The sequence below is a fragment of the Aureococcus anophagefferens genome (genome assembly GCF_000186865.1).
Source record: "Aureococcus anophagefferens unplaced genomic scaffold AURANscaffold_34, whole genome shotgun sequence".
Lineage (NCBI taxonomy): Eukaryota > Pelagophyceae > Pelagomonadales > Pelagomonadaceae > Aureococcus > Aureococcus anophagefferens.
Window position 1 is genome coordinate 106,128 of NW_008705592.1, and position 10,751 is coordinate 116,878.

Here is a 10,751-nt window from a genome sequence, read left to right on the forward strand (position 1 = left end):
GCTCGCGCGGCGGGCCCGGGAGCCGACGCACAGCCTCGCGGCGGCGCTGAGCCCTCCCGGCTGCCTCGCGGCGGCCGCCGCGGCGCGGAGCGGCGCCGCGGCAAAACCCGCGCCCGCCGTCTGCGTCACCCTCGAGTCCGCGAGCGGCGTGCCCGCGCCCCAGAAGCTCGGCGCCGACACGCTCCACCGGGCCGTGCGCTGCTGCGTGCTCGACCGGGCCGCGACGGACGGCGACGACGGCGTCCTGTCGAACGTGCACCGCGTCCACGCGCGCGCGGCCAACCGGCCCGACGCCTGGGCCTTCGGGCGCGCGCCCGGCCCCGCGCCGCTTGGCGCGCTCCGCGCGTCCCTCGAGGAGGCGCTCGACGGGCGGGCCTGCTACGTCGTCGCCGGCGACGCGCCGGCGACGAAGAAGCGGCCCGACGCGTCCGCTCGGTCGCTGCTCTTCGAGCTCACGATGACCGTGCCGCGGTCCTTCTTCGACGGCCGGCGCGACGCGACGGACGCGTCCGAGGCCAAGACCAAGGCCAAGAAGCGGAGCGACCTCGGCAGCGACTACGAGTCCTCCGACTCCGACTACGGCTCCGACGGCGACGGCCGGAAGACGCGGAAGGCGAAGAAGAAGAAGAAGAAGAAGGGCGACAGCGACGACGAGTCGCCGCGGCGGAAGAAGAAGGGCGACAGCGACGACGAGTCGCCGCGGCGCAAGAAGGCGGCGTCGAGCGACGACGACTCGTCGCCCGAGCGGTCCTCGAAGAAGAAGAAGAAGAAGAAGAAGAAGAAGCGCGCGGACAGCGACGCGGACAGCGACGAGGTCTACTCGGACGAGGAGAGCGCGTCGAGCGGCGACGAGAAGCCCAAGAGGCGCAAGAAGAAGCGCGGGGGCTCCCCGGACAAGCCCACGTGGTTCTCGAAGCGGATGGGCCGCGGCGACTCGCACGCCAAGGCCGCGGCGCGCGACGACAGCGACGGCGACAAGGGCCCGCGGCGGCGGCGGAAGCGGGCGGCGCGCGAGGGCTACGTGGAGGTGAGCTGCGGCTGGGCCCTCGTGCCCCTGGACCGGCTGCGGGCGACGCGCGGCGCGCTCGCGCTGGACCTCAAGGGCGGGAGCCCGTTCCACGAGGAGGCGATCTCGCCCGACGACGTGCCCCGGGCCGGCGGCGGCTGGTTCGGCGCGTCGCGGAAGCCGCCGCGGCTGTCGCTGCGCGTCGGCCCCGCGCCGCTGCGCCACGGGTTCCTCGAGGAGCCCGGGGGCCCGTTCCCGGAGACGTGCGTCGTGCCCGCGGCGCACGCGAGCCTCGTGTCGACGTACCACCGCTACCTCCAGGACTACCTCGGCCGCCACGTGTTCCAGGCGTCGACCGGGAACGTCGCCGACCCGGTCCTCGCGCTGTTCCGGAAATTGGCGGCGACGGAGGCGTCGCTCCTCGCGCTCGCCGCGCTCTGGCGGCGGCGCCTCGACGAGCGCCTCGCCACGCTCAAGCCCGGGGCCGCGGACCTGACGCAGGAGCGCGCGGCGCAGGCGGCCCTGCAGGTCGCGGTCTGCGAGCTCTGGCCTCTGGCGGAGAGCTTCCACGCGCGCAACGCGCCCGAGGACGCGTCGAACGACGCGCTCGCGGCGGCCGCGGTGCTCGCGACGCCGACGCCGTCCCTCGCCCACGGCTCGGGCGCCGGCGACGACCGCGCGGCGGTGTTGGACGACGCCGCGCGGCTCCTCGCGCCCTTCCTCCGCGACGAGGAGGCGCCGCCGGGCGACGGCAAACGGAAGCGGCGCGACGACGCGCTCTTCGCGCCCTTCGACGTCCGCGAGCTCGCGCCCATGTAAGGTGAGGCGTCCCTCGAGTAACCCCTCGTGTTCCTTGCAACATGCCGTCATGAAAATCCTATTGCCACGCCTCGCCATATGGAGTGGAGTTTTTGAACGAGCAGTGGAGTTTTTGAACGAGCAGTGGAGTTTTTGAACGATGGCCGGCGCGAAGAAGAAGGCGAAGAAGGCGCCAGCGGCGTCCAAGGACGCCGACTGCGTGTACACGGTGGCCGTGCACGAGGGCAACGTGAGCGGTATCACGGCGGCATCCTGGGACATCGGGCGCATCGAAATGCTCGGCAGCGACACGCTCGACGCCCTGGCCGATCTCCTCTTCGCCCACATGCTGCCCCGCGTGCGCGACCCGGAGGACTGCGACCGCGGGGCGCACATGTGGAAGTTCGCGGCGTGCCGCCGCGAATTCGTGCCCCAGGACCAGTTCGACGTGGTCCATCCGCAACCTTTTGAAGCCGCGAAGCTGCCGACGGCGACGCCGCTGGCGGCGCTCCTCGCGCGCAAGCACCCGGTCGCCGTCGGCGGCGCCCCCTTTTCGTTCGAGTACGACTACGGCAGGTCGACGAGGCTCGCGCTGCGCGTCGCGTCCGCGCGGCCCCGCCCCCTCGCGTCGGCCGCGTTCTTGGCGGGCGCGGGCGGCAGGACGCGCGCGGCGGCGGCGCTGCGCGTCGTGCCGCCCGAGCCGTACCCGCGCCTCGCGCGCTTCGACGACGACGCGCTCCCGGCCGGCGCCGCCGGGCCGGGCCTCGACGCCGCCTACCCGCGGTACGCCTCGGCGTTCCTCGCGTCGCGCGCGGCGACGCTCGGGCTCAGCGCCATGGTCGCGCGCGTCGACGACGGCACGTTCGCGACGCTCTCGGTCGGCGCCGGCGGCGACACGCTCTTCGCGCCGCTGGCGTTCGCGAGCGGCGACGAGTTCCTCGCGACCGCGGAGGCCGCGCTCGAGGCCGACGAGGCCGCGCGCGGCGAGCGCGACGAGGACGGCTACCCCACGCACTGCGGGCAGGCGACGATGCTCTTCCCCTCCGCGCTGCCCGACGACGACTGCGAGGCGCGCTACGCCAAGGCCGCCGCGCGGGCGGACGACGACGACGACGACGGCGCCGGCGCCGACCTGGTCCGCCGCGGCGACGCGGCCGCGGACCGCGGCGTCTTCGCCGCCGCGTTCCCCGCGACGCACGCGCGACTCTTCGGCGGCGGGGCCTTCCGCTGGGTGAGCTACCGCGCGGGCGTGCTCCGCGTCGTCTGCGGCCGCGGCGGCGGCCGCGACGGCCGGTCGGAGCCCGACGACGGCCGCGTGCTCCGCGAGTGGCGCCGGCCCTTCGCCTCGCTCGACGACGTCTTCGCGTGCGTCGAGGCCTCCTGGGCCGGCGTCGGCGACGACGAGTACCCCGCGGCGCCGAGCGACCCGGAGCGGCCGACGCCGCGGCCGCTCGCCGGGCCGCCGCGCGTGCTCGCGGCCGGCGAGCCGCGGCCTCCGCCGCGCAACGACTGCTACCTGAGCGACGGGGGCGGAGAGCTCGCGCGGAGCGTCACGGCGCTGGCCCTGGGCGCGTCGTGCCTCTTCGTCGGCTCCGCGGACGGCGTCGTCCGAGTCTGGCGCCTCCCGGCCGCGGCCGGCGCCGCGCCGGCGGCCGAGGTCCGGGCCTTCGCGGCCGAGTCGGACGACGACGACGACGACGACGTCGACGACAGCGAGCTCCAGGTTCGGCGGGCGAGGATCGGCGGCCTCGCGGTGGTGCACGCGCCGGACGGGTCGACGGGGCTCGTCGCCTGGGCGCGGCAGGGCGCGCTGAAGCGGTGGCGCGTCGCGCCGTCCGGAGCGCTCACGCCGAAGCGCGACGCCGTCGTCGACGTCAGGGCCTGGAACGACGACGGCCGCCCGCACGCCCCGAGCGTGAACTGCTGCGTCGTCGCGGCGCTCCGGCGCGGCCTCCATCTCGTCGCGGGCCTCCACGCCTGCGCGGGCCACGGCGACGGGAACGTCGTCTGCTTCGACGCGCTCTCGGGCGCGCAGGTCGGCACGTGGCGCGGCCACGGCGCCCCGGTCTACGGCGTCGCGGTCGTGCCCGACGGCGTCGCGTCGGTGAGCATGTCGTCGTCGGCCGAGACGCTCATCCTCTGGTCCTTCAAGTCGGGGAAGAAGGGCAGGAGGCTCCGCGAGATCGAGCTGGGGAACCACGCCTGGCGACGGGCGCTCCGCGCGGGGCGCGGGATGCCGGGGCACGCCGTGCCCGAGCTCGCCCTCGACGAGCTCCACGAGGTCAACGGCGCGGCCGTCGTCGGCGGCGACCTCGTGCTCGTCGCCAACTTCGGCGACGTCCTGCGCGTCCTCGACGCGTCGACGCTCGCGACGAAGCGGACGCTCAACCTGGGCCTCCACGGCGGCGAGGGCGGCGAGGGGTTCACCGTCGCGGTCGCCGCATCGGCGACGCGATTCTGCGTCGCGAACGCGGACTGCCACCCGTGCTTCGACGACGACGTCGACGACAGCCGCCTGCCGACGCGGGCGACGGCGCTCGTCGTCGACGCCGCCGCGCTCGCGGCGGCGACCGCGGCGCCGCCGGACAAGGGCGAGGCGCGCGCGACGAAGTACGTCGACGACGACGAGGAGGACGAGGAGGACGAGGACGAGGACGACGACGAGGACGACGAGGACGACGAGGACGACGAGGACGAGATGGTCTTCGGCTCCTCCGAGCGGCGCCGCCGCGACGAGGAGCACGACCGCCTCGGAAAGCACCGCCCCGACGTCGCGGGCCGCGTCCACTTGCCGCTCACCGCGCCCGCCGAGCGCGAGGGCGAGGAGCGGCCGCGCTCCACCGCGGGCTACGACCATCTATGCTGGCTGGAGCGCAGGAGATCCGGCCTCAAGGGACCGATCACGCTCGCGCTCGACGATCGCGTCGCCGTGGCGGGCTACGTGGACGGCACCGTCGCCGTCGCCGACCTCCTCGACGCGGCGCCGGGCGGCGACGCGAGAGCCCACGCGGCCGTGAGCTTCCTCGCCAAGAACATGTGGGACTCCGACCCGGTGCCTTCCATGTCGCTCGACGACTTTGAAGAGGAGCGAGACGACAGTGGCGACCAGTGCGCCATCTCCTAGGCGCGGCTTCCCGCGGACGCGCGCGCCATTTTAAAATGCCCTTACGAGTCCGCCTCCCGGAGCGCGCTCGAGGAGAGCTTCGGCGCGGCGGGCTCGGTCGACTCGGCGCCGACGAGGTCCACGACGACGAAGCGCAGGGGCTCCGCGATGCCGTTGTCCGCGCGCATGGCCGCGAGCTTGTCCGCGCCCGCCACCGTCTCCCGGGAGATGACGAGCGCCGTGATCTCGGCCATCGTCGCGGCCTTGGGCGGCGCCTTGGGGTCCAGGAGCGCGCTGAGGCTCACGGCGAGGCCCGGCCGGCAGGCCTCGAGGTAGGCCTTCGCCGTTTCGGACCGCCGCTCGAAGGGCCAGAGCTTCTCCGCGTGCGCCTTCTTCGCGAGCAGCGCGTCGCCGGCGACGCCGACGTAGACCGTCTCCTCGCAGACGCAGGCCGTCGCCGCCAGCAGGAGGCGGTGGCCCGCGTGCAGCCGGTCGAAGGTGCCTCCGACGGCCACGCTCTTAAAGGCCATCGCGGCGCTGTCGCCGCCGCCGTCGTCGGCGAGGCGCGCGGCGGCGAGGCGCGGCGCGTCCGTCGCCGGCCCGGCGGCGACGGGGAGGCCCGGCAGCGCCCCGACGAGCGACGTCTCAGCGGCCGTGGGCCCGAAGCCGACCTGGGCAGGACAAGAGTGCGAAATTCCCAACTTCAAAGGCTCCTATCTCGGTCGTTTTCCGCTCGTTTCGGCTGATTTTTGGACGAGCGATCATCTCTCGGAGCGCTCTCGAAGCGTAGGTGCTGTTTCCGAAACGTGCGCGCGCGAAACACTCACGTTGAAGCGACGTTGAATCACCCTTTTCCTGCCCCGAAGCCGACGACGCGTGCGCCGGACGCGCGCGCGGCCGCGACCGTCGCGCCGGCGGGGTAGCGCGCGTAGCCGCAGCAGTTCAGCAGGGGCACGACGTCGAGCGTCGGCGACGGCAGGCACTCGAAGGCGGCGCCGAGGCCCCGGAGCAGCGCGGGCGAGGCGACCGTCTCGTCCGCCCAGTCCCCGAGGAAGAGCACGTCGACGCGCGCGTCGGGCGCACCGAGCTCCGACGCGAGGGCGAGCGCCGACGCGAGGCGCGCGCACCAGCCCTCGGCGACCTCGACGACGGCGAAGAGGCGGGTTGGGCGGGCGTCGAGGGCGCTCATTCTCCGGCTGTGGCAACTCGCTGACTTCAATGAGAACCTCAACATGCGTCCGCAGTGGACGACGAGCTCGTCCGTGGCCATGCTTCAAGTAAACAGAGCATGCGCCGTGCCTACGCGCCGCGGAGCGCGGCGGCGCAGGCGGCCGCCGCGGGCCGCGCGTCCGGGTCCCGCGCGACGAGCGCGTCGACGAGCCGCGCCAGCGGCCCCTCGCAGGGCCGGCCGCCCCGGAGGTGCTCGAGCGCGAGGGCGCGCTCCATCGTCGTGGGGAAGACGCGGAGCAGCTCGAAGAGCACGACGCCGAGGCCCCAGACGTCCGACGGCCGCGCGTCGCGCGGGGCCACGCCGGGGGGCAGGCGCCGCTCGGGCGCGCCGTCGAGGCTCGCGGCGGCCGGCGCGCGGTCGTGGCGCGCCGCGAGGCCGAAGTCGCCGAGGCGCCACGTCCCGCGGCCGTCGGAGAAGACGTTGCGCGGCGCGACGTCGAGGTGCGCCCAGCCCCGGGCGTGGACGTGCGCGAGCGCCGCGGCGACGTCGCCGCCGACGGTCTTCGCGGCGGCGACGAGGCCCGCCGGGCTCGCGTCGCGCGTCGAGCCGTCGAGCCAGCTCCGGAGGTCGCCGCCGGCGCAGAGCCCGAGCTGGAGGACGCCGACGGTCTCGTCCTCGTACTCGTCGTCGGACTCGGACTCGCTGTCGTCGGCCCGCGCGGCCGCCGCGAAGCGCCGCGCGGCAACGCCGGTCTCGAACCACGCGGTGACGTAGCTGACGACGTTGCCGTGCGCCCCGATGGCGGCCATCGCGCGCGCCTCGCCGCGGGTCTCCGCGGCGTGCTGCAGCTTCAGCGCGTAGGTCGCGCCGTCCAGGCGGTGGCGCGCCGCGATGACGCGGCCGAAGCCGCCGCGGCCGAGCGCTCCGACCGCGTCAAAGTCCGCGGCGAGCCGCGACGGCGGCGCGTCGTCCGGCGCCGCGGGCGCCGGCGGCGGCGAGACGCGCGGCCAGGGCTTCGCGCGCGATGCCGTCGCCGCATCGATGGGCTGCGGCGCGGCGTCGACGGACCGCCGCTCCAGGCGATCATTTATTGATAGCTGGCCGAGGGCGCGGGCGCGCTCGGCGACGCCCGTGCGCAAACCCGGCACGAGCCGCCGCGCCGGCGTGCGCATCATGGTCTAGTGTTGCTTACACTGGCTGCACTGCGGCAGCGTCTCGAGCAGCGCTCGCGGCTACGAAGGCTGCACCGCCGCAGCGTCGCCAGGCGCCTCAGCGCTACGCAAGGAGAGCCATCGTCCTCTCACCGAGATCAGGGAATTTTCTCAAAATCTTTCCACAAGGGCCGGGGGGGCAAATCAGCCTGCCGAGCGCCAGCCCCCCACGCTGAGTGCCCCAGCTGACTCAAGTCCCGCCCTCACGGGCTACGGGCAGTCCGGGAAGGGGACACGGCAGGCGCGACCCGAGCGCAGCGACACTGAGCTGCGTCGCTCCCTCCCTCTCGCCGAGGCGGAGACCGAGCAGGCCGCGCCCGGGCCGCGGCCGCCGCGCGGCGCGGAGCCTGCGTCGCTTGAGGAAGTCGCTGGGCGACGACACCGTGGCGAGCGCACCAAAAGCGAAGAGCAGCCACGGCATGGTCCTTGTCGCAAGGTACCCGATCGACCCAAGTGCCGCGGTGAAGTCGATCTGAAGAGCTCGCAGCGTCGGCTGCCCCGCCAGGCCGACGTGTTGCTCAACCCCACGTTCCCGTGCATCGACGCCTCGAGCGCCTCGGGCTCCGCGGCGAATATCAAGAAGCTCTTTTTGTGTGTTGATTGGCTGCGGATCGTGCTGATGAAGATCATGTCAAGAAATCGCAGCGAGGCCCTCCTTGCCGCCATCACGCGGGTGTACTACAAGGTCATCGCTGCGCTGGTCGTGGAGCTCAGGAAGGACGCGGAGGACAAGACCAACGAGACGGCTCCCACCCTCGTCTCGATCGTCTCGTCGTACAAGTTCATAGCGACGCGCCGCCGCTCCGGAGCTCCGCGCCGCCGCTGAAGGAGCCCATGGGGGGCACGCCCGCCGCGCAACAACCCCCATATCACGCCCCCTACCTTACGCCCCCCCGCCCCGCCACGTACCGCGCGAGGATCGCGGCGTCCGTCGCGTTGTAGGCGGGGAACCCCCGCGCGGGCGCGGGCGGCGCGTCCACGCGCCCGACGCAGCGCGCGTGCTTCCGCGTCGTCCGGTAGACGCCCGCGTCGACGAAGGCGCGCGCGTTGCCGTAGGCCAGCACGGCGTGGTGGGCCGTGCGCGTCTGCGCGTGTGCGCGCCTCAACCGCGACGTCACGAAGCCCTCGGCGACGTCGCGGCCGTCCCACCGGGCCGCGTAGGTCCGCGCCGCGCCCGGCGACCCGACGAAGAAGTCGTCGACGAGCCGCTCGCCGTTGCCGCCCCCGGTCCACGGCACGGCGGCGCCGTCGCGGACCGCGCAGGGCACGTACGCGCAGGACCCCGCGGGGCACGCGTAGGCCCGGAGGTCGAGCGACGCGAAGAGCACCGTGTCGGGCCGGCACCGGACGACGAGCGCCGTCGTCTCCGACGCGCCGCTCGCGTCGAAGCGCTCGAAGGCGCGGGCCACGAGCTCCCACTGGAAGGCGAAGCTGCAGATCTTCCGGCCGCCGCAGTTTTGTATTCGCGCGAGCGCGCGGCGGTCGGTTCCGTAGAACGCGCGCGTCCGCGCCGCGTCGTGGGGGAGCAGCTCGCAGGCGTCGAAGCGCTCGCGGCCGCAGAGGTGGCGCGCCGCGGCGGCGAGCTCGCCCTGGCCCGCGCCGAAGGACGCGGCGAGGCCCAGGTACCAGCGGCGCCGCCCGCCGTTCGTCTCCACGAGGTGCCGGCGCGTCGACGGCCACGTCACGAGCAGCGTGCGCAGGCCGCCGGCGAGCAGCAGGGCGTAGCGCGGCGACGACGATTCTTGCAGCTCCTCCGCGGCGACGACCGCGACCAGCAGGAGCCGCCGGAGGCGCACCATAGCCGGGCAGCCCTTTGTCAGAAAAGAACGTTGATCTTCAACGTGAAGCATTGCGCGACTTCTGAGCGTGATCCGTGTGTTCAAAGACCGACGCGCCGATTAGAGCGGCCGCGCGTTGATCTTGGGGAGCGTGAGGGACATGGAGGACGCGGAGTGGTAGGAGTGGGCGTCGACCTCGAAGACGTGGAGGGCCGTCTCGGAGACGCCCGGCGGCGGGACCGCGTAGGAGAGGAGGGGCCGCGTGGGCGGCGCGGCGGCGACGCGGACGCGCGCGGCGCGCGCCTTGGCCGCGCCGTGCTCGAAGGTGCGCGCGCGCTGGCGGCTCGACTGGCGCGTGTGGCGCCGGCCGACGAAAGGGTCGCGGAGCGGGCCGACGGCGCCCCAGTCGCTCGCGTGCGTGAGGCGCACGTTCTCGTCCTCGACGTCCTGGGGCGTGCCCAGCGCCGGCGAGGACCGCGAGTAGGCCAAAGGGTGCGCGCCGGCGAAGGGGTCCACGGACTCGGGCCCGGGCAGCGCGGGGCTCGGCAGCTCCGCCTCGGACCGCGAGCCCCGCGCGAGGCGGTCGGCGAGGCCCCGCGTCGGCGACGCGGCCTCGTCGGCGGACTCGAGCGTCGACGCGAAGGACGCGCCCGCGTCCGCGCCGTCGCGCGCGCCGCCGGACCGCAAGCTCTCGTAGGACGCGCGCGACCGGTGGTCCGGGTCCTCGAGCATGGGCGCGCCCGCGAGCGAGCGCGCGCCCTGCTTGACCGTGACGCCCGCGGCGCAGCCGAAGCCGCCCTCGCCGGCGACCATGGACGGCTGCTCGAGCGGGCTGACCTTGAAGTAGCGGCGGAACGCGGCCTCGGCCGCGTCGCGCCGCGCGTCGGCCGCGGACGGCGCCTTGGCCTCGGAGTCGCGGCCCTTCTTTTTTTTCGTAGAATGCTTCGGCGGCGGCGACTTGGCCGGCGACGGCGCGAGGGGCTGGCGCTGGACGCCGCGGACCGCGTAGTGCGGCGACAGCGCGGACTCGGCCTTGCCCGGGGGCACGATCTCGAGGATGGCGCCGTCGGGCGTCAACGTCCACTTCTTGCCCTTGGACTTGATGGCGTGGATCTTCTTCTTGAAGAGCTCGTCCTCGTCCGCGAGGCGCCGCGCCTCGAGCACGGACGCCTCGTCGTCGACGCTGGGCTCGCGGCTCTTGGCCTTGTCGGGCCACTTGTAGCCCTCGGGCACCATGAGGTCCGTGCGCTTGTCCTCCTCGCTGATGTTGAACATGATGGGCTCGGGCTGGGGCTCGCCCTTGCGCGATCCCGCGGCCGACGGCGGCGGCTTCCGCCGCTTGCCCCGCTGCGACATCGTGGACCTAGCGCTGGACGGCTGGGACCCCGGGTGGGCGCTCGGCGGCGGGCTCAGCGGGAGGTCCAGCGCCTTGACCGTGGCCTTGGAGGGCAGCGCGCCGCGCGCCCACCGGTCGGCCTCGCCGGGGTCCGGCTCCGCGGGCGGTTTCAGGAAGGCCTCGCCGCTCGGCACCTCGTCGTGGGCCAGGTCGCCCCAGGCGAGCACCGTGAAGAGGGACCGGCACATGTACTCCGCCGTGAACGCCGGCGTGAGCTTGTCCACGGCGGCGACGGTGATGGCCTCCACGGTCCGGTCCCAGACGTCACTTAACAGCTCGCAGACGACC

At 74.3% G+C, this 10,751-nt stretch overlaps 3 protein-coding genes across 3 annotated transcripts; 1 reads left to right on the plus strand and 2 right to left on the minus strand.

Moving 5' to 3' along the window:
* Positions 1 to 1,964: 1,964 nt before the first annotated feature.
* AURANDRAFT_67166 (hypothetical protein) lies at positions 1,965 to 4,928 on the plus strand (the record flags this gene model as incomplete). The annotated part of the gene is made up of 1 exon (XM_009042562.1): positions 1,965 to 4,928. The coding sequence occupies one exon, from the start codon at positions 1,965 to 1,967 to the stop codon at positions 4,926 to 4,928; it is 2,964 nt and encodes a 987-aa protein (XP_009040810.1).
* A 1,239-nt stretch (positions 4,929 to 6,167) lies between these two features.
* Positions 6,168 to 7,384, minus strand: AURANDRAFT_72516 (hypothetical protein; the record flags this gene model as incomplete). The annotated part of the gene is made up of 1 exon (XM_009042630.1): positions 6,168 to 7,384. One exon carries the CDS (start codon positions 7,251 to 7,253, stop codon positions 6,207 to 6,209), a length of 1,047 nt encoding a protein of 348 aa, XP_009040878.1.
* Positions 7,385 to 8,167: 783 nt separating this feature from the next.
* Positions 8,168 to 10,651, minus strand: AURANDRAFT_67168 (hypothetical protein; the record flags this gene model as incomplete). The annotated part of the gene is made up of 2 exons (XM_009042629.1): positions 8,168 to 9,100; positions 9,263 to 10,651. 2 exons carry the CDS (start codon positions 10,649 to 10,651, stop codon positions 8,168 to 8,170), a joined length of 2,322 nt encoding a protein of 773 aa, XP_009040877.1.
* Positions 10,652 to 10,751: the final 100 nt, after the last annotated feature.